Raw genomic sequence first — 23198 nt, forward strand, 5'->3', positions numbered from 1 at the left:
ACTCAGAAGTAAGTCCCACTGAGTTCATAGAATCATAGAATAGTAGGGCTGGAAGGGGCCTACAAGGCCATCGAGTCCAACCCCCTGCTCAATGCAGGAATCCAAGTCAGAGCATCCCAGACAGATGGCTGCCCAGCCTCGTCTTGAAGGCCTCCAGTGTGGGAGAGCCCACCACCTCCCTAGGTAATTGGTTCCATTGTCGTATTGCTCTCACAGTCAGGAAGTTTTTCCTGATGTTCAGCCGGAATCTGGCTTCCTGTCACTTGAGCCCATGATTCCGTGTCCTGCACTCCGGGATGATTGAGAAGAGAGCCGGCCTTCCCCTCTGTGACAATGGGGTTTACTCCCAGATAAAAATAGGGTTGTTGCCGAAACCAACGGGAGACAGGGTCAGGACGCAGATGCATTATTCCGCTTTCTGTTCGGGGAAAGAACGACTTCAAGGGCGACCTCGGAGCTCCGCGCGCGGATCCCTCCCATGGCGGTCGGGGCAAACGCGTACAGGGGAACCAGGAGACGCGAACGGGGCGAGGAGTCACGCGCTCGACAGGGGCGGGGGCGAAAGAGCGGCGCCAGAGGACACCTGGCGCAATGACGTGAGCACACGCCAACGGGGAAGGCGAGCCGGGCACCCCGCTTCAAGGGCCAGGTGAACGTGACGCGTGTCCCGCGCATGCGTCCTTCGCTACTCCCCCGCCCCCCCCCCGGGCTTCGAAGCGGAGCCGCCTCGTCCCCTTGCAGGAGCAGCGAGCGGTTGACGCAGAGGGGCGTCCTGCCGAGGCGGCGAAGAGCGTCGTCGTCGACGTCACCGCCCTCTCTCCCCACCCCCTTTCCCGCGGGAAGGCCCGCCCTTTCCTCTGGGGCCGCGAAGCCGGCTCCCGCCATCGAGCCGCCGTTGTCGCCGCTGCCTGGCAGGATGAAGATCTGGAGCTCCGAGCACGAGTTTGGGTAAGAGGGGGAGCGGGCGGCAGACGCGGGGCTGGAGGGAAGCGTGTGACAGTAACCGGGATGGGGAGTTCGAAGGAGGAGCGGGTTCGCCCGGCCCGCCTCCCTTCTCTTGCCTGCCTCCTAAGCGCTGCCCTTTCGGGGGTCTTGGTCGTGGCTTCGCCTTGTGACGCGCGCAGCCTGTTCCGTTCCGTGCCGGCGCCGGCCCTCGCCCCCTCCCCGCCTGACCTTCGGTGTGGCGGCTGGAGCCTCCTTGGCCTCCGCCTTAGTTCGCTGAGCTCTGGCAGAGAGCTTTAGGCCGCAGTCCTACGCATGTTTAGAGAGAAATAAGCCTTACAACTCCCAGCATCCCCCGTGCAGCCTTCTCGCTCCCGGTTATTATTTAACTTGTCTAAAACATTTGTCCCTTTCCAGGCAAGCCTCGCAAAGTGTTTTGCATAAAAAAAATACCGAAACCATAAGCTTCTATAAAAGCCATAGGAGAAAACGGCAAAGGCAAATGACAAGGAATGTTTTTTGGAAGCTCCATCCCTCCCTGTACTGCATCCTGCTCCCTTGTCTCAAGGCAAGATGGTTTTTTAGTTACCCTTCGGTGGCAGTTGGGGATGGAGAAGCCACCTCATCTAGAGTATTGGGAATGTATCTGGCTATTCTGCCGTCCTTGCCAAGTGTTTATGATCCCTATTGGCTTTATTGCTGGTCTTAGAAATCTCTTACCTCCCCTGAGCCTTTTGGAATGGGGTTCTGATAAGTAAAAGTCCTAAACAAAAAAGCATGACATACCAGTGACAGTAGTCAGTGGAAGCACTCCTATGAGCATAACCAACTGTAGTAAAGTCTCATAAGTCTCTCTTTCCCAGCGTTTCCTAAAACTCCAAATTCTAAACATAAGGAGGCAGGGTCTTTGGTTCATGATTGGTACCAAACACCACCACTCCAATCTGTTTCTTAAATGGAGGGAGGGAAAAAGAGTTTATCTGTTCAGTGAGCTGATCCTGTTTTTTTCTCCCTTGCATGCAAATGCTGGAAATAGCTGGATGAGACAACTTCCTTCTCCAAGGTCAGGTCATTATAATGAGGTTTTGCCACTGGGTAGAACTGGTTTCTGAACATAACTCGGTATAAATAGGGTTAGGCCACCTGGTTCCATCCAGATGTTTTGGACTAAAACTCCCATAAGCCCCAGCCAGCATGGCTAATGGTCACTGATTATGGAGTTGTTAGTCCAAAACAATTGGAGGGCACCAGGTTGCCTGTTCCTGGTGTAAATTATATTGCGGATGCCATTGGCAACAAGTTGGTAGACCTTTACTAGTGCATGCCTTCTTCAAGGGCTGGAGCTCTATCCAGAACCAGATAAATAAATAAATAAATAAATACAGCATATTTTAAGCTACAGCACTTACTGCCTTAGCTTAAGCATTTCAACATTTTAGAATGGGAGGGGGGGAAATGCACAAAAACCATACAACTATCAAGAGATTGGTGGTTGGGGGAAATGAGTGAGGCCAAGAGGAGGAGATGTGGCCATCTGGGGACCCCAGGAGTGCTGGAAGGAGAAACCCCTGCTCCCCTGGAACAGGAGAGGGGGATGGGTAGGGTCCTCATAGTAGGACTGAGGGTTAGAGGGCCTCAGAAGCTCATCATAACTATGGGGATGATCAGTGCTCCTCCCTGCAGCTTCGAGCTGGGACGTCTGTTAACACTGGGCAAATGAGGTGCTAACATGGCCATCTCTAGGCTTCTCTGGAGTGAGAGGGAAAGGCTGGGAGCTGTTTTTCTGATAGGTGGCAGAGGTGCTTGAAGAGCCTTGAGCATCAAAATGGGAAGTGCCAGTCCTCCTTTCTGCTTGGCGCTAGAGCATGGGATGGGATTTATTTTTTTATTTATTTCATTTCTATACCGCCCAATAGCCGAAGCTCTCTGGGCGGTTCACAAAAATTAAAATTCATCTCCTTGGCTGTGTTATACCCTCTAAAAGTTAGTCTGCCTGCAGCAAACAATCCCCGACCCCTCCCCATCTTCAAGCTGTCACCCTTTCCAGAGGGTGATGGAAAGCCATGGTGTTCCCTTTTTTCCTCTAAGAAAGTGAGTTATAGAACATACAGCAACCCTTGAAAAATAATTAGGTTTTGCTGTTGAGGGGCCTGAGGACCATGGTGCAATTCTGTCTAGCAACTTCAACAGGGAACTCTCTTTAGCATTATAGTAGCTGGCAGCGGGAGGAGATGTTGCTCCATCTTGCCTCTATGTGTACAGATACATAGGAAATAATTTCATGACTCGGTTCTCCTGGAATTATGCAATGACAAGCTGAGACACTGCCTGTGAAAGCTTGTTTCATTTAATTGGGAGAAAAGTAGGTTATGATGTATTGGAAAATTCTTGTTTGGTATTACCAGGAAGAACGTATATCATTCTTCCTGAGAAAGACAGGTAAGACCTTATTGTATAAGCACACTAAATCATTACTATGGCTTTGACAGACTTATGAGTAAAAGCTGTAATATGCCTTTTAAGAACTAGCTGTGGCTGTCCAGCAATTAAATATAATGCCAGCTATGGAAGGCAGTCCACAGAAATCATTCCCTTTGAGTAGTATAGCCTACTTGCCAGGCATTCTGCTATAAAATAGCTTTGTGGAGTGCTCATAATTAAGCAACCACAGAACTCTTTTTATACTGATCTTAAAAATGTCCTTGTGTTTCCTGAAAGTGACCGATAGAGACAGAGCTGTGCAGACTGACGAGGAAAATGTGTGCAGTGCTACCTTTGTGTGGTTAACATGGTGGATTTAAGCATGCTACTCTCATCCTCACTAGGTTGTTTCCTACGTGAATCTACAAGGGCAACCAAATGTTAACATGTCCACCTTTGTCACCTTCATGAATATTGACTCTGTCAGGTTGCATAAGCCTTAAGATAACCAGTACTAGCTGGATCAAAATCTTTCAGTACTCAGTTACTGTCACTTTGAGACTAATGAATACTCTCTGAAGAAAAATGAAAGATCTACATTGCTACTTATTCTGTAGTTGTGCATATTATGTAGGCTGCAGTCCTGTGCACACTTTGGAGTGTCCCATTGCCATTGATGGTGATGGGACTCACTTCTGATTAAAAATAGATAGGATCCACCTGAATTGGTTTTTATTGGTGCATTAAGTGATACTTTTTGAGAGGGGAATTTGTGTTAAATAAGTTCTGAAAGTTGAAAGTGGTGTTACTTAGATTTAATAACTGGTGTTATGCCCAGTAATAGCTACCATCAAACCAAAGTTTACCTAGCACCATATTCTGAAACTTTCTAGTTGTGATTATCATTTTGGGGTGTGTGACTTAAGCTATATGAAGCTTGAAGGACTTGTACCACATTTAGCATTTGTATACTTGCATTACAGAAGTTGCTGTTTTTTGTGGCACATCTTTGGTTTCTGGCACACGATTTCAACCTATCTGGAACCAAAGAGTACACTGTAATGTAAACATGTGTGCATTCTTTCCTACAAGAACCTTTAGCTGCACTTAAAATGCTGAGTGCAAGAACAGTATGTCTCTCAAGCTCTTGGCAACACTGAACAAGACTCTGTTGAGGATATCATCTGTGTGAAGGTTTTGCAGAAACTTCACACAGCTGATATCCCTGGCTTGTGGTTGCATAACAGCCATACCAGCATGTCTGCTAGCTGCTTATTTGAACTTTCTAGGCTACATCAGAAATGAGAGAGCATTTAGACTGTAGTACCTTTTCCCTTGGTAAGGCCCCTGAGCTTAACCTCTTCCCCTGGTAAGCAATTATGGTTCTTTGCTCCAGCCAACTGTCATCACAGAGGCATTTGAGCATGTGCAAAGTGCAGCAGGACTACTTGGAGGGAGTATATGGTATTGGTGATCCTGGAGAGCAGTGCTGTGTCCGTCCCCCCCCAACAAATGGAGTGCTTCATTACCCCTCAAAACCAAGGTCTAAGTCACACAGTCAGAATCCCTTACATGTGATGCATGCAAAATCATCTCCACCTGTAAGTAGATGAAGGTTGCCGCTGTAGTTTAGTCCATCTCTGGACACATCCATAGCTACCTGGCAGCAATAGCACTCCTTCAAGCTGAATCATGGTATCTGTCTGTGTTTGCAAATAGACTGGGTCACACATTTCATTTATTCTGTGTGCAAATGTGTTTCTGGCAATATTCAGAACACAGGGTACACAGGAGAATATGACTATGTGAGTAGGCTTCCAGAGTGAAAGTCAGCGGCTGCCTTGGAACAGGAGGCTTCAAAGCTACAGGAAATGTAGTTGTGCTGAATGGCTGAACCAATCAAATTCTTGTAAAATGTTGACAAACGGGCTGTTAGGAGAACATTGGGAGGCATATGGCCAAGACTGATTAGATACAAGGCTAAAAACTGCTTACAAGCTTATAGACATAATTGAGATTGTTCCTAAACACATTACCGGCATTGGCTACTAACGATAACTTCTGCTTTAAGTTGTTTAAGAAGACTGAGTTGGTTTTGCTTACTTCAAGAAAATCTGATAAAGAACAACTTAGTTATAGCATTAAGCTTGTCAACTGAAAGATTTTCTTCCAGGTACAGTGGCCCATTACTGGCTAGTAAGATGTTCCTGAGAAAAATCCTTTGTTGGTTTTTACGAGGGGTAATACTTGCACTAGTTCCCTAATAGCATGAATTTTCTGCAAATGCTACTAATATAATGCTGGAGCTTAGATACAAGTTTTTGATTAGGCCTGTTCTAAGTGAAGAATGCCGGCTTGGCTGATCAGTTTGAGAGAATGTATTCTAAACCAGAATTGGCAGTTCCTGTATTTTGTATAAGGTTATAGGATGATATTTATCCTATAACATCAGCATGTGGTTTGCATGCAGTTTGGTCTGACTTGTGCCCAAAACTTTCAGAATTGCAAGTTTAATATATAACCCCCAGTTTACTACTTGGTAGTTAGAATATTTGTTGTTTATTCATTTTTATTTATGTACTCGATATATACGCGTGTACACACACACACACACGCGTGCGCGCACACACACATACCTTTTTCCCAGTGTACTTAAGGTGGCTAACAATCTAATACAAAAGGAAAGGGTTGGGGAAGGAAGAGAAGAATAAACAACTTCAGGTACCAACTCTTATGTGATATCAAACAGCTGTGTTTTGGAATATATATTTGGTATATGAAAGAGATTCAGTTTGAACTAAACAGTTCTTAAAAAGAACTCGCACGGAGTTTGTAAAAACATGTGTTGATTATTTCTGTTCTGTTACATTTTTTTTCTAGCCATCCATGGGACACTGTAATAAAAGCGGCTATGAGAAAATATCCTAATCCTATGAACCCATCAGTGGTAGGAGTTGATGTCCTAGACCGAAGCCTTGATAATCAGGGAAGGTTGCACAGTCACCGACTACTTAGCACTGAATGGGGCCTGCCAAGTATTGTAAAAGCGGTAAGATATAAATGGAAGGTGGACAGTGGTATGCTGACACAGGAAATGAGTAGCATCTTTATAGGAAATAACATTCTGAAGTATTCTGTGAACTCTTAATGCCTGCCCTGCCCTTGATTGCATTGCATATCATGCAGTAAATTATATACTGCATTAAATGCTCAGGCTGAGTCTCCTTAAGAGTTGCAGCCTCCATTAAAAGCTGCTGCATTTGAGCATGTACAGGGTACAGCACGATGACTTGGAGCGGGTGTTTGGTAGAGGTGATCCTGGAGACTGCTATGTTCCTCACCCTCTCATAGAGAATGTAGCACTATGAGACCCTTAGTTTTGTCTGGGCCTATGACAGTAGTCTTTACAGAAATATATTTATCACGGACCTTCTTGATCTTGTAACTTTGGATTGCTATATTAGTGCTTGCTTTTCTTTTTTAGATTCTGGGAACAAATAGAACTGTTACATACATTAAAGAACATTCTGTGGTTGATCCAGTAGAAAAGAAAATGATACTTAGCTCCACAAATGTAAGTAATGAAGCATAGTGTATTGCATTTGCTGGCAGGACAGAAGAACTGCTGGCTGGTTGTTGTTGTTTTTTACTGACTGACTATTCAAAGCTATTCTTGTATATGAAGGGAAAATGCTGCTGTAAGGCCAAAGCAGATTTCAGGCCTCTGGGATCGATTTTGTTTTTTTACTACAACCTCAATATCTACCAAGTAAGAGCTTAGTGCAGAAGACATACACTCAGAATGAAAGAATTCTAAGCCTGGGAATTTGTTTTGGGTACCAGAACTGAATGAAGCTCACATCCCTTCCACACAAAAATCCACTCCCGGCTACCCCAATCTCTCAGTGACCCAGTTTGCATGTCACAGTGGCAAATCGTGGATTAATTAACCCATGATTTGCTGGGCTGCGTGCTGCAGGTGAGCTGCTTTCACCTTGCATAAATAAGCTATAAATGCCCCTGTTGTATGCTGTTGCAGGACGTCTGGGCAGTCTGAGTTGTTTATGGATTAAACAACCCAGAATTAACCTAAAGTTTGTTGCCATGACTAGTAGATCTTTGAGTGATTTGCAGTAGATCAGCAAGGTTGTCTGACTCGCAAGTGTTTAACAATAGCAATAACACAATGACTCCCAGCTTCCCTCTACATTATACTGTTGAAAGTGACCTGGTTCGCACCTCAGAACAAAAACAAATTGTAGGTTATTTATGAGTTAAACAACCCAGAGTTGTTGCCATGATGTGTAGACTGGATCAGTTTCAGCAGTATAATGTAGAGGGGGGCAAGGAGCCGTTGTGTTATTGTTATTGTATTGTTAGACAATTGGGAGTCAGACAACCTTGCTGGTCAAATGCAAATCACTCACAGATCTACCAGTAGATCCAGATCTACCTTCTGCCTGTCCCTGCACTAGATAGCTTTAGGATTTGTCCTCAAAGGGATTATTAGCATGCCTTTTCTAGTACTAATTCTAGTTTTCTAGTTCTCAAGTACTGCTTGAGAACTACCGTGCAATCCTAAGCATGTGTACTCACTAGGAGACTTAGAATTGCAGCCTTGACCACTAAAAACAAGCACTTAAAGGCAATCTTCCCCAATCTGGTGCCCTCCAGATGTAGCTCACATCATCTCCAGCCAGCATGGGCAATGGCCGTACTGGCTGAGGATGATGGAAGTTGTAGTTCCACACATCTGCAGGGCACCAGGTTGGGGAAGGTTGCTCTAAGGGAAGTTACAGAATCCAATTTTTAGTTTTGCTAGTTAATACCAGCTGTGAATTTCAGATTGCAGTTATGGGTAAAAAATGGGACTTGGCAGTAGGAGGAACTAATTGTTTGTTTTCCTTTTCTAAGATAACACTGACGAATCTTGTATCAGTTGATGAACGCTTGGTCTATACACCTCATCCTGAAAACCCTGAAAAGTAAGTTGGAACATGCTATTTCTTTGTCTTTCAGTTAAAAACCCGAGGACAAGGAATCCTTTCTGTACTGATTTTTCCCCTTCCCTTCCAGAACTCTGCTAACTCAAGAAGCAATTATTACAGTAAAAGGCGTTAGTCTCAGCAGTTACTTGGAAACTTTAATGGCAAGCACAATATCCTCTAATGCTAGAAAGGTACGTGTATAAAGTCCTTATATTGGGTCACTGTTGTTACTGTGAGAAGGCTCACTTAAGACCTAAAGCAAGTACTATCTTGCTTTACTCAACTCATTGCATTATGCCCTTGTAGCTAACTCATTTTCTTTGATAGGTGGAGCCCAAGATGCTCTGGGTTATACACCTTTCACTTAAAACCGAACAGTACCTGAGAAATGCAGCACTATAGAACAGCCTTCCCCAACCTGGTGTCCTCCAGATGTGTTAGACCTACAACTCCCATCATTCCCAGCCAGCATAGCCATTGTCTGCTATAGAACAGTAACTAAGGGTGCAATCCTATGGGGATAGGTAACCGCCTATCCAATGCAGGGCAGGAGAACCACGGAAGGGATCTTTCCCCCCGTGCTTCTCCTGCCTTGCATTTTCAGCTAGTCAGCAAGTTTCGGCTGTCTAGCCATGGGAAAATGGAGTGGGAGAGGAGGCTGCTGGATGACCATAGGATGTGTTATACCAGCATTTCCGCCTTCCCCGCCCCAGAACGCCCCGTTTTAGCCGCTCCGTGCTCCTCTTCCGATAGTGGAGCTGTTCCACACTGCCTGTGAGGCAGCACGGAAGGGGGCAAAGGTTGGTTCTCCGGGAACCAACCTCAGAGTGCAGGCTCTGAGGTTGGTTCCCAGAAAACCACATATCCTATGGTCGTCTAGCCACTGACTAGCGGCCATAGGATTGCTCCCTAAAAGTGTAACATAATTCTATGGAAATTAATCTTTAGGATATAGAATGCTTTTTCTTGCATCTATGGTACAGTTTTGTAGAGCCAGTTATGTACTCTCAGGTATGTAGATTCTATAAGGATCAGAACTGAGCATGGATGCGGGATATGGTGTTCATGTACTGCTGGTGGGAGCATTTTGCCATGCCTTCTTCTTGGTATGGTGGAGAATCACATTTGTGTTTGTGACAAGAGAAGACAGGAAAAGTGACTGATTTGGAGATATATTATATATAAAAATAATGTTTTTGGCCCTGGTTGAAGCAGTAGAAGCTCAGAGGCAGGAGCAGGCGTGATAGAGGCAGGCCATTTGATCAGATTGATCTCTGGAGATGCAACAGTTGGCCTGTTGAAGATGAACCACAGAATAACATCTCAAGTTGATTGTTGGCTTCCACAGTGGGTTGCTTGAGTCTGGTTGGTTTCCAGGTGAACTCGCCCTCTTTAGCACCAAAGCAGGGGTGAGAAGTAAGAACAGTGCATATTTTAAATTTCCTTTATTTATATACAAATGCCTTGTATCTTCTCCCGTGTATACATGTTCTAGTTGCCTGATATGTAGTGTTGGGAAGAGAACATAATCCCACTTCCTGTGTAAAATAGCAAAATGCATACTTTGGGTTGTTAGTCTTAGTAAATTTAGAGTGGGCGGGGGGAGCCTTTCTTCTGTTGAGGGCCACAGGAGGGGGTAATCCCCCAGCACTGGATGGGGCTGCATGCCAGTGCTGGATGGGGCTGAAGCCAAATGTCGGTGGGACCACCCCCTTCTCTCTCTCTCTCTCTCTTTCTCTCTCTGCCCCTTTCCCTCCACACCCAGTGGATTTGTACATTTAGGTGCATCTTCAGAAAGTAATACATTATGAGTGGATTGCCCTAGTCAGCTTCATAGGTGTCCCTGTAATAGGTTGGGGAACAGGCAGAATAAAGATTAGATCTGAGGCTGAAGTCCCCTTCCTGTCCCAGCCACCCCAACCCAATCATTAAAAAAATGATAAAATGCCATAGGATCGGGATCTGTGGTTCCTGCCATAGAAGCTTTTTTTCCTAGAGTGTCCCCAGAGTGTCCTAGGAAGCAGGGAGGAACTTTCGAGCATTGCTTCCTAGGATGCTTCTGTGGGAGCTCTAGGAATGAGGCTTCTATGGCAGAAGAACCATAGAGGCCATTCCTAGAGTGTTTTTTCTTTCCTTTTTTCAGTGGCGTCAGAGACTTGGGGCCTCAGGGGCCACCAGACGGGGCTGGGGGAGGAGGGAGATGTGTCTGTCTATGACCTGTGGGCTGCACGTTTTGCACTCCTGATAACATGAGCTGGCCCTGAGTCAATGATGAAATGAACCTGGCAGAAGTACATATGCTCATTTGAACCTCAGCTTGCCTCTGCAAACCTTATTGTGATGGGATGCATCTTTGTGTGCCATCAGATTCCTGCTTTAGCACACAGTTAAACCTTTTCTAGGGTATAATTGCTTTACACATTTATGCAGTCAGTTAAAATGTTTAATTTTGCTGGAGGCTCTTGAGATTGCAGGACTGATGATGGAATGACCTTTTGCTGTAAGTTGTAAATCTCTTCTGTGTTACTCCAGGGGTGGGATGCTATTGAGTGGACAATTCAACATTCTGAAAGTGTTCTAAGCTAGCAGTCTCTTTCTACAGCTGCATTTTGTACTAACTAGTGGTAATACCAGCATTTATCTTGGTACAGCATTTCAGCTTCTAGCAAATCTCTGCATGTTGTTGTGATGTTACTTTAAAAACTTGCATGCCTTATATACATATATACACACATTGCATATAGAGGAACAGCACTCATATTCGTTAACATTGGAATGTGGGGGGGCATACCTTGATACAGGAAAGTCAAGAGGCTCTTAACATAAGTGTGAACCATTAATAATGCTTATCTTCTGTTCTTCAGTCTTCTGAGTAAGCAGAATGCTGTTAGAACAGGAGCAGAGATATTTTTTGTTGAGGCCTGCATTCCCTTGGGGGTAATTGGTCAGGAGCCATCGACTGGTGATGGCTAGAGCCGAAGTAAAAAGTCCTTTTTCTCTCTGACCAGGTTTGGATGATCAGCAGGGGAAACAATGCAGCTTTGGTTGTTTGCCCCGCCCTGCCTGTGCGGATTGTGTGACCAGAATTACCCTAATTACCCACGCCGCTGTGCTGGCCAAACCTGGCGCAGCACAGCCATGGTGACTTTTCACCCACCTGTGGCTTGCAGTAGGGGTTGTAGGGTGGATCAAGTAACCACAGGCGTGCCGAGTTTGGACAACATGGCAACCCACAGTGTGGATAATTAGGGTAATCCCGATCATGCGATCAGCATGGCGGCGGGTGGGAACAACCAATGCCTCATTGTTTCTCCTGCTGATCGTCTGACACCCCCCCCCCCCCCGTGCCTGTCGTCCCCTTTTGTAGAAGAACTGCTGCAGTTCAGGAGAGAGTATTTTGGGAGCAGGTGAAGCTACTGCTCAGTGAGTCACCTTGACTGAAGACTTGCACTGTTTGGGGGGAAAAACACTTGAGGTTGATGCTGGTTTTAGATACTGTTAGGCTTGGACTGCAATATAGCAGTATAGTGGTTGTTAAATATTGGTGTAGAAATACAGTGCCTCTCCTGCATGGGCAGAAGGATTTTCCTTTAATAGAACATAGTTCTATATCTTGTGTTTAAAAGACATAAACGTGTTGCTTGTACTCAGGTTGTCTTATTAGGCAGGAGCCTGTCAGATGTGTGACTGCTGCTGAAAACAGTCCTGTTATGGGGCAAGCAAACTTTCAACTCAGTAATATCGCACCACATGTTTCATGTTTCCAAACATTATCGCAGTAGAGGAGAGGCGAAGATCTGGGGCTGCTGGGTTTCGGCAGCAGCCATGCATCTCTGGTCATATCTAGGGCTGGCCATATATAGATATGGTTCCTTCACCTGTTTACTCTGCCCTTGTTGGCTGTAGCTTTGCAGGAGGTTTAAAATTTAGGCAGGAACAATCATGTAAAACCTCTTGGCTGCGTTCAAATGCAACAAAGCATTGTTCATTATAAGCATGAGCTGCAGCGACCCTCTGGTTCGTACACACCCTTTCTCTCCTTTCACCCTCCTTTGTATGTGATGGGAAATTGCGAATCGCAGCTGGAAATTTCTAGCAAGATGGAGTTGGCTATTTTGTACGAATCCTGGTTTGAGGACAAATGATGGTTTGAACAAACCGGTTTGTTTCCTCAAACAATGACAAATTGCAGTTGGTTGCAAATTTGAAGTTGAAGCTTATTTACTTCCCCACACCCATGAGTGGACAAGGGGAGGGGGAGTGCATGAACCTCACCATATCTTGTGCTCTTTAGCCACAAATAATGATTTATTACATCTGAATAAGGCCCTTATCTAAATTCCTACCAATGTGTGCTGTAATACATTTACTGCATACAGCTGGTTTTGTTTTTCCTCTAAATGCATTTTCAGAAGCATTTTAGCATCTGATAAATTGCTGTTTATCTGTTTGAATTACGAGGAACTTAAGTGGCCACCTTCTTTATAACTCCTTGACCTTGTCAATGAATGGTATTTCCTACCAATCTTGAGATATACTAGTTTGACTATCAGTTCTGTTCTTAAACCCTCATTTTCCATTTGCAGAATTCAAACACTTATCAGCCTGTCTTAGTGTTGTCATATTTAAATACTCTGAATTTTGGAGTGTGTGTATATATTACAAAATATGGGTAAACTCACACTGTATGCTTTCAGTTTTACCATTCAGTCTGTGAAACTTTTCCAAGTTTTAAAACTTTGTGCTCTTAATAGTTTTTAAAGTAGTAACCACTGATGTCATGTCCAATTTATAGCCTCATTCTGTATGCTCAATGTACTACCACCATAGTCATAAACATATTGAAGATGCATGTTTGGTTGCAAATGTGCTTGCTTAAAGTCATATACTAAGATGATGTCTTAAGGTACATCACAAACTCTGTAAACCAATCCTCTGTCAGATTGTTCTTCGTTCCATACATACTTATGTCATTTAGAACTGGACAAAATCTCCAATTTCTATTTAAAACTATTGATCCTTGCAAGGAATGCTGTCAAGACTCAAGAATCCACAGAATTCTGTTCAGAATGCTGCAACTAGTTCACATTTATCCATGTGATTTTAATTTGGAATCTATTCAAACCAAATTGTCCATTCACTTGCTAGAATATGCTTAGACCAACACTCGCTCTGTTTCAAACCCCAAAGCTTGTGTTTAGTGTGAAGTTTTTCACAGTAGCTGTCAGAATCAGTGTCTAAAATTGCTGAGAATTCCCTTTAACTGTGCAACTGATTGTTGATTGCAAGCATTTGATACTATGAGAATGCAACAGTTCCTGCTCTCTGTTCTACAACAATCCTGTGAATTCCCCCTCTCAGCATGCTATGTTACCATGTTGATGAGTCATTTTTAGTGTTATCTGGCACTTTGATTCTAGATCCAAACTATGCAGTTTCTACTGTTCAAAATGCTATTCAGCTGGAGCATGGGATTGTAAGTGATTGACTTGATTCGTATGTAATGACAATCCATGGCATTAAAAACCAATGGGTTGTCAGGGTGAGTGGGAGATGGGTTGTTGGGGTGAGCGCCTATGGTGCACCCATCTCTTCCACTTTACAACACAACCCATGGTCAGCTCCTTTGTAGGTTGTGCAGCATGACATGTGAACCCACACTGCTAGCTTGTTTAGGGGCTAAACAACCCAGCAGTTAACCCAACAACAAACCATGGGTTAACTGCTGGGTTGTTTAGTCCCCAAACAGCCCAGCGGTCCAGGTTCATACATTAACACTGCACAACCTATGAAGGAGCTGATCTTGGGTTGTGCTGTAAAGCAGAAGATGTGGGCGTGGTGCAGGCAGTGTGCCCACTCGTGCATGACAACTCATTAGTTTTTAAACCAGTGGGTTGTCATTATGTGTGAATAGGGCCATAGACTGGCTTGAGACCAGAAATAAGAAACATGTAAAACTGGATGGTATTTTCAAAAGTATAAAAATATGAAGAAATTCATGTGACTTAGAAGAGGTGCTTTGGGTTTCGAGGCATATCTATAGCAGAGACTTCTCTGTAGGAAGCCCTGTACACTGTAGTTTTGAGTGGCATCAACACCTTCACCCAGTTACTATTACTAGGATTCTTTGGGGAAAGCCATTTCTAGTTATATTACTAGAAACCCAATATAAGGTTGCAGTGTAGATAAGCCCTGCAGCTGGTTCTTTGATCTGTTCTGTTTCCTTAGTGCTTTTTTCTTCATTTCAAAACTTAAGTTTCTGTGAAAAAGGCAATTTTTTGCAGTTTAGAAACAACACGTGCAAATGATACAATAATCTTTCTGTTCAAGGGTGTTACTTGGAAGGCGTTAAATCTACACAAAGTTAGAGTGAGCACATTCCAGTCGCTCTTCCTGTATTTTTAATGTCCTTTAATCAGTCATTAAAATCAACATCTCAAATGTAATGGTATGTAGATAAATGAGTGATAGCGTAGCACAGGTTGGAAATAATAGTTTTAATTAAGCTACTTATATTCTGCACAAGGGCAATCAAAGTACTGTGATTAGACTTGATATGCACATTTCTGCACATGATTATTTTGCATTGTCTATTCAGTTTCTAAGGTCATGTTTCAAAGAGAATTAGCCACAGCTGAGGTAATAACTGGGAATGCAAATGCATTGAGGGAAATACACTGCCACTTCATAAGTATCCCTCTGTATCTGATTTGCCAAGTGGTGAAGAGGATGTTACCACCTTTAGCCTGCAATTCTATGTACACTTCCTTGCAAATAAGTTTATTTGAACTCTCTGAGGCTTACACAGGAATGCCCTGCTATCAAACCTTGGGATGCAGAAGAGTAGTAAACATCTCCTTGCCACTTGGTAGGATGATACTAACAGGCTTATTACGTGGTTGCGTGTTTACACTGTGGTGAGTTCAACTTGGTTAAGTGGCTGGGTTCACCTAGTGTTGGTGTTTAAAAAGACCAATGTTAAGGCAGCCCAGCCATTCATATCTCTCTTATCACTGTAAAGAGGTACAGTACAACATGGATTTCAAACTGTGCTAAGTACTGCTGGCAGAGTAAGTAATTTACAGTGCATTCCTATGCATGTCTACTTGGTAGTAAATCCTGTGGTATTCAATGGGGCTTACTCCCAGGAAAGTGTGCAAAGGATTGCTATCTCAATGTTTCAGGATAGGGAGTAAAACAAAATAGGGAAGCAACCATAAACTGCAAGTTCATTAAAATAACTATAAGGACTAACCAAAAAAATGGTGCTTCAGCAGCTCTTCCTTTGGCACAGTGAAGAAAAAAATCAAAGTGGGGGAAATATGGTTGGTGAGACAAAGCATAGTGATAGGCCTCGTGTGTACTCTGTACAGTCTTAATGTGGTAATGGAAGAAGCCAGAGATTAATTAGGTTAGAAGTGTGCCTTATGAAAAGGCTTTAAGTTACACAGATAAGTTGGGGACAAGAAACAAATGATGCTTCTCACTCTGGAAATAGCTATTAGTCCAATTTGTCTCTAGCACTCATCAGAAATGCACTGGTCCCTTGAAATTCTGTCTTGCTAGGCTGATCTAACAGTTGTACTCTGCAACAGAATTAGGGAGCAATCCTATGGCCGGTAGACAGCAGCTAGACGGCCATAGGATATGCGTGTTTCCGGGAACTGACCTCGGAGCCCGTACTCCAAGGTTGGTTCCCGGAAAACCGACCTCCCCCCATGTCCGCGCTGCCTCAGAGGCAGTGCGGAGAAGCTCTGTCCTCTGCACGGAGCGGCTGAAAAGGGGCAGGGCTGGGGGCATTCCAGGATGGGGGAGCGGATCTGCCTGTATGACACATCCTATGTGTCGTACAGCAGCCTCCTCTCCCACCGCCCCCCTCCTGCAGCTAGACAACTGAAAACAGCTGTCTAGCAGAAAAAGCAGGGCAGGAGAGGCGCGGAGGGAATGATCCCCCCCCCATGCTTCTCCTGCATTGCTTTGGATAGGTGGTCACCTCCGAGTTTGGAGGCAGCTGCCTATCTAGATAGGAGTGCGCCCTTAGTTTGAAGTCTTGTAACTTTGTTGGCATAGTATTACTAATAAAAATGTGCTGTCTGAGCTATGATCAGTTTTCAAGGTTGTCACTGTAAGGAGGAAACGTGGACTATTATAAAATGATCTTGTAGTGGAATTTCAGTACACAAGTCATTAAAAAACTTCATAATGCAAAAGACAACAAAGCTGTTTGCTTTGGAAGCTCTTTTGGTGTCTGACAGAGGAAAGATTTAGAAGTTTAACATTATATTTGGTAAATCGACTTAGCTCTTGTGCCTTTCTTAACAGGGTCGAGAAGCCTTAGAATGGGTGATTGGTGAACTAACATCGACACGAGAGAGCATGAAGTCTGCAATGGCGGCAGCCTCGACAGAGGACTGACGAACTGTGACAAACTTTATTTTTCCATTAGATGATTTTTCTTGCAGAGACAGATACTCCATAATTTTTATATATATATTTGTTTATATAATGAGACTTTTACAGGAGAGGAGCTACATCTTCCCCTAATTTTTGAAGCTTCTGTGGGACCCTGTGTTTGCCTGCACTGCAGATTAACAACTATATTTTTTGTTTTTTTCCATGGCTTCTAAGTGCAACCGCTCAACTTCCCCAGAGTAGAGACCTAACGTCCCACTGAAGTAAATGGATGTCAAACTGCCAGAGTGGCTTGAGGAACAGAGTCTACATAAATACCAAGCCATGCGTTCATAAAAGAGCTGAGGGAATAGACCTATTTTATGTCCCATTTTCTTGTGCTTGCTACTTAATATTTTTTCCTTTAAACGTGCAGCTGCAGTTCTTTTGTAAAGGACACAGGTACAAAAAAGCACTGGAGGTTTTGTCAGTCTCTAATGGCTAATTAAGTGGGGGTTGGGGGCACGACAGCACAGGAGGTTGACAGAGGCTTACTCTGATAATCTACCTAGTTTTGTAGCACAGCCTCGTTTTGTTTAGTGGAGCCTGTATGGGAGAATTGAGCAAGCCTCACTGAAACAGCTTCATTTCTTGGTGGAATGCGCTCTCTGATAAAGGCCTCCTGAAGCTTGATTTTTGTGGGTACTAACATTTCTTGCACTGATCAAATGCAGAGTGTGAATAAGGTATTTAGTATTTACCTCCTAGTATTTAAACTCCAACCACTGACAAGGGCAGAGATGCAGTCATTTTGCTGGGATAAAATGGTTTGAATCTCTCTCTCTCTATGTCATCTCTTGTTTTTTGATCCAGTAGGTAATTTATTTTTATATATATGAATACTTTGGTCACTTATGTGAAGACAACTGATACGTCAATGGGAAGTGTTAGAACTCTTTTCTTCATGCAATTTTTAATTCTAAGAGATTTGCATACATTTGGAGTAACTTTTCTTCGCATAATGGATTACAAGTCTGCAAAGGGAATTTACAGCCCAATCCACGTTTTATGCCCCGCTTTTCGAACTTTGCTTACCAGTTCCATGGTGATACCTCTTTTGTGGCAGGTGGGAGCATGAAGTTGTGAAGCTGAGCTCTCTTGTCCCAGAGAACCAGCAGCCTTCACCAAACCAATTTAAATTCCAGTTCTAACTTCTGATTTCAGTGGAACTCTCTTCCAAGTAACATTTTAAAAGTAGTTCTTTTGAAGCTAATAAGGAGAAATCTGCAAACACTTGCTTAACTAAGTAATGATGGCTGTAGCCCTCGATATTCTACACAGAAGAGAAAAAATAATAGGAAAGGATATTTTTTAAAAAAATTGAATAGTATTCATTTTCAAGCATTTTGGAAGCTTGGTAGGTTTGTGTAGCTTCATAAACAATTAATGGCATTGCATTTTGTATAATTTAAAGTTTAATTGGATTATTTTTTTTAATCAGTCACCACTGATTGGTGAAAACATGGTCTCTGGCAACTTCTGTAGAAGAGGAAGCTGGAAATATCTTAAACCCAATGCATTTCCAAGCATTCTGTTGTTCAAAACTGTAGCAGAAGGAAGGGGGAAAAACGCTGTTGAACCATTAAAAAAGACACATGTCTTCAAGAACCTCGGTTGTCTGCCTACATACAGTAAGATGAAAAAGATGCCTTCGATCTCTGTCTGTCTGCAGTTTTTCCTTTCTAAATTTCTAGCAAGAAATTGAAAAGACTGAAATTCTGTTTCTACGGTGGAGCATCTTGAACTCTGACAAAAGTATGAATAATGCTAAAGTGCCACATGGTAGAACTCTTCATGTGGGCACTTTATGTGATATTATAAGATAATATGGGAAGCAACTAAACTTATATGAAGTGCTTGTGTATGTAAGTGGAATGTTGATTAATGGTTACTGCAGGTTTTTCTCTTTCCCACCCCACCCCAGTAATTTAAGCATTATAGATTTGTAAGGCCTGACATGGTGTCCATCTTAATGAAAGGAAAAGCACACACTTTCTTTCAAGACACATTATACAAAAAATAGTTTAGCATTCAGTTAAAAATGGCCTGCCATCCATGAAGGGTATGTCACTGGAAGTTCAGCATTCTAGTCCATATGCACAGGACTAGCCTTTTTCCACATGTAGATTTTAAACTTTTCTCCTCCCACTTTCTTTCAGTGTTTGTTCATGCATACTTACCAGTTCTTCTACAGCCAGTAATTATTGTAGTTTTATTTCATTCAAGAGACCTCCATTTGCGTACTAAAGGCGATTGCACTTGCTCCTTCAGCTGCCTACTCTTGGCATGAACCTTCGCTGAAGAACTCCCATATGACTGTAGCTCCACAGATCGTGAGCCAGTTTTTTGCTGTGGTCTCTGTAGCTCTTTTCCTATGTCTCTAGTTTTTCTTGTAGCCCTACTGCCATCTTCTCCTGGACAGGCAAGCCATGTATGTGAAAGGTTAGGGGAAATCTGGTTGCTTATGTGCCCTAGGCCAAAAAGGTCTATTTTAAATAGTGGCTTTCATAGTGTTTAGCTACTAAATACTGACCACAGTCCTCCATTCATCTTGCTTTCATAGAACTTTAGTAGGGCATAGAAATGCTACACCTTCATCCCCAAGTAGAGTGGAATATTTATAATAGAGTTTAGTCTATGCTATTTCTAGCATGGTTACCCCCTACCCTTATCTCTTCCCCCTTCACATTTAAGGTACCTTCAGTAAAAACACTCCCATGATTTTCCTTTGTCCTTCGTGCACTTGATGTTCTTGGCTCAGAGTTAAATCAAATAGAATACTGCTCTCCCAGGAAATTCACCTTCCTGTTACTTACCCAACATCCTGCTGTAGAGATTCCCTCTTTAAAGCTGTCTGTTTTGCCATGCCATCTCCCATCTCAACATTATTCATAGCTAGAATTGTGTGTGAATCATTTGCATACATTCCTGATTTGCTGTTTAGCATTAATGTCTATAATTAACAGAAACCGTATCAATAAGTGAAATGTTAATTGTCTTGTTTGTTCCACTGACGGGTGAAACTATCATCCATTATTAGTAATAGGCCAAGATCTCAACCTTCCTCACCTAGCCTCGGTGGGGTGGGGATTCTTTACTAGAATATGCAGTTTGTCATAGTTGACTTTGTGGTTCATGCTAACAAATTGCTATATCTGGAGCCTATATAGGGTACAAAAGGGAAGGGAGAGCAAAAACGTACCTGTCCAGTCTTGCACTCTCTCCCTGTGCTACTGGGATTAACTTGCTTAACTTCAGGAAAAGTTATTTCTGCCAATGACAGCATTCTGAAGAGTTTTGAAGATCATATGGAAATTTGCATTTCCAGTCTCTAAACTGCAGAAAATTAAGACTTCTCCATTCAAAGCTTCAGCTTTCATTATTTTTCACTAGCATATCTGCAGTAGTGGGAAAAATGGGTATTACACCTTCTCTAGTTCTATTATAATGTCTTTATTGCACGGCCACATTGTAACCTCACCACCACCTATTCTTCCTTACATCTATATCCTTTGTGCAAATGAAGACACAACTTCTGTACCTTTAAGAGCTATGTAGCGGAGGGAATTGGAACGGGTGAAATTTGTCATACAGAGATGAGCACTTGTGTAAACTGCATATTCTGTGCAACTGTTAAAGGTGCAGAAGCCCTATTTTCCTTGACACCTGATCATACTTTCTGGGATCATGTCTTAATGTTAATGCAGGCGACCAGATAGTTTGAAAACCATAGGTTCATTTTATTTTGAAACCAATTTTAATACATCGTGATCAATATTGCTTTCTTGTAAGTTTTATTAATATGAAAGGATTGGGGGAAGGTGATCAATTGCTTTCAAAAAGAGAAGTGTATTTCTGCCTGTATGCCTTCATCCACTTGTGTTTAGACTGTAAGCTCTTCAGTGCAGAGAATCTTTATCTGAAATATTAAATACGATGGACATCTGGGGCCTAATTAAACACAACCTAATTAAAATAGCAAACTTCGTCTTGTTTTTCTTTATGGTAAACCAAGCCTGCTTTTGTGCCAATTGTTAAACAGGATGTTTATGTAGTACATAACAGAGTCATGTTTACTGAAAAAAGCACCTAGGAAGGTAGTAGGTGCCATCCTAGAATTAACCAACCTGTAATCTTGAGACCGTTGAGAGCATCTGTGCATTTATTAGTTGTGGCGATTATTGGTTTAAAGCAAATATGCGGAAACACTGCCCCGTGGGCTGGATAGAGCCTGCAGGATTTCTTCATCTGGCCCAGCAGCGTTTTCCAGGATGGGGAAAAGCTGTTCTCTTTTATCAGCTCTGTTGATCAGAGATAACAGCTTTTCGGTGTTTTTGGTGACAAAGGAAGCCACTTACTTACTACACAGCACTGAAAAGCTGTTGTCTCCAATCAGCACTACTGCAGGGCTCTTCTTCCATGGGAAAGTTGTTGCCTTTCCGTGCAGCATAGTGAGAAAGAGCCCCATTTATAAGGTCAGGAGTCTTACAAAAGGCACGTACCCTTTAAGAAAAAACAACCCCTGAACCGTGTTTTTCTGCTCTTCCAAAAGCTAGAAACCTAAGGCTGCACAGTTGCCTGAGAATAAGCAGTATTTAATACAAGGGGATTAGACCTAAATAAATATGCATAGGATTGCACTGTGACTTTGAACCTATGCATTAGCTTTGGGCATAGAGTTGTTTGGTACAGGAAAAATGTGAACTAACGAAGTACAATACAGTGACGGAGGACAAAAGATTAATCTTAATCCTTAAATCATCAGGTGACTTTAGTATAACAATCCTTTAAAACTTAATCCTAACCTTTGGAAAAAGTCATACTCCCACCGATTGAAAAAAAAATATGCTTCAAGGTAAGGATGCCCTGGCTTTCTTCTTTTATGTATATATTTTATGGCAGGGATACACAAGGGGTTCTGCTCACTGTGCTAGCAGAAAATCTTGTTAATCTGATGAATAAAGCACTGAAGGCATCAATAAAACTTCTAGAAGAGCTTTTATTATTAGTAATGGATAAACTGCATGTCAGTATTACATAACAGGAAAACAAGCAGAAAATTTCTATTGCTTTTTTTATTTACAAATGGCTACCCTGGTGCATCAGAAGCCATACAAAAGACATGCACAGTGACATCGCATAGGAAGGGTAAATAACTTTATTTTGTGCTTCCTTTAAAAAACAACACTGATGCTGTTCTTGAATCCTGAAAATATACATAATTAAGGAAACCTTGAAAGATGTAGTATGTCATACTGAGGCAGATTCCCTTTCTAATATGCAATTACACAGTCATATGAGTAACTATACTGAGATGAGATGGGTTGGCATAAAGTGCTATGTGTAAATGAGAAGGAATTCTCTTCCTGAACTTCACTACGTTCACTTGACAAAGCATTGGCTTATGACTCTAAAAAAAATTATAAAATATGTTTAAATTTATTTTAATCACATAGGATAAAAATCAAACTACCTTAGAGTTTCCCATTGGATAGCCTTAAGTTGTTTACTTAATTTAGTTCTGAAAGTATATTATGCTTTAGTATTTAATGAGCCATTGACTGAGCAGGTTCTTCAAAGATAAAAGAAAAATACTGTAGCTAATGTGAGATTTGTCCCGTGACCTGGGCCTAATAAACTTCAGCTTAGTTTACTATTCGCTTATCACATCTGTGTACCAACGTTCCCCAACCTGGTGCCCTCCGGTTGTGTTGGACTGCAGCTCCCATCATATCCAGACAATCTGGAGGGCACCTAGCTGGGGAAGGCTGGTCTATACCACTCACCAAAAAAGGTCCTCATTTTAACAACCCTAACAGTCTATTCGGCTGAGAGATAGTGACATACTCCAGGCTACACACAGCGAGCTTCATGGCTGAGAAGAAATTTGAACACAAACTTCCCTGTCCATGATCCAAACTAGCTTCATCATGCTTTAAAGTTAAAATTATCCACCACTACCACTGAACAGGTATTACTTGATACTATAGAGGCCATATGACAGAGGCCTTACATTTCTTCATACCTGTTTTATTGCTGTAAGAAGTTCACAGATACTTAGGTCTAACATTATGGATCTGTGCTTGTCTTCTAAAGCCAGCTACACAAAATATGGGAATGGAGTCACGCATGGGAATATAAAATGGGACATTGCCCTTTCTTCCCTGAGGCTATTGCTCCTTTAGCAGGGAGAGAAACTTCCTGCTAAAGGAACGCATGGGAAGGCAGTAGATAAGCCTCATCTACTGCCTTTCCATGTACAGTGCAGGATACAGGCTATGTAGAAATCACTGGGGGGACTAATAATTGAAGGAAACAACCATCACTGACCTCACCGTAGCATCTTCTGTAGATGCTCAAACAATGGATACCACTGTCTGAAAGTCTTATTTGAAG

The 23198-nt window shown here is 42.7% G+C and overlaps 1 protein-coding gene across 3 annotated transcripts; it reads left to right on the forward strand.

Moving 5' to 3' along the window:
- Positions 1-583: 583 nt before the first annotated feature.
- Positions 584-20785, forward strand: PRELID3A (PRELI domain containing 3A). Of its 3 annotated transcripts, none has more exons than XM_084849886.1 (6): positions 584-948; positions 6244-6412; positions 6848-6937; positions 8278-8348; positions 8440-8542; positions 10884-11039. In XM_084849886.1, the coding sequence occupies exons 1-6, from the start codon at positions 674-676 to the stop codon at positions 10935-10937; spliced, it is 762 nt and encodes a 253-aa protein (XP_084706012.1). In that variant the 5' UTR covers positions 584-673; the 3' UTR covers positions 10938-11039. The 3 variants fall into 3 exon arrangements, with proteins under 3 accessions (XP_084706012.1, XP_084706010.1, XP_084706011.1); XM_084849884.1 differs by lacking the exon at positions 10884-11039 and adding an exon at positions 16674-20785 and having other exon boundaries at positions 588-948; XM_084849885.1 differs by lacking the exons at positions 584-948; positions 10884-11039 and adding exons at positions 1785-2005; positions 16674-20785.
- Positions 20786-23198: the final 2413 nt, after the last annotated feature.

This window comes from Heloderma suspectum, chromosome 4, assembly GCF_057233095.1.
Source record: "Heloderma suspectum isolate Gila_16-S chromosome 4, 16-S_ref, whole genome shotgun sequence".
Classification (NCBI taxonomy): Eukaryota; Metazoa; Chordata; class Lepidosauria; order Squamata; family Helodermatidae; genus Heloderma; species Heloderma suspectum.

Excerpts from the sequence above, each read along its gene's own strand:
- PRELID3A (XM_084849884.1), top strand. The coding sequence starts at position 674 with ATGCGTCCTTCGCTACTCCCCCGCCCCCCCCCCGGGCTTCGAAGCGGA. Across the intron at positions 6,938-8,277 it reads TGATACTTAGCTCCACAAAT|ATAACACTGACGAATCTTGT; the intron begins GTAAGTAATGAA and ends TCCTTTTCTAAG. Across the intron at positions 8,349-8,439 it reads CATCCTGAAAACCCTGAAAA|AACTCTGCTAACTCAAGAAG; the intron begins GTAAGTTGGAAC and ends CTTCCCTTCCAG.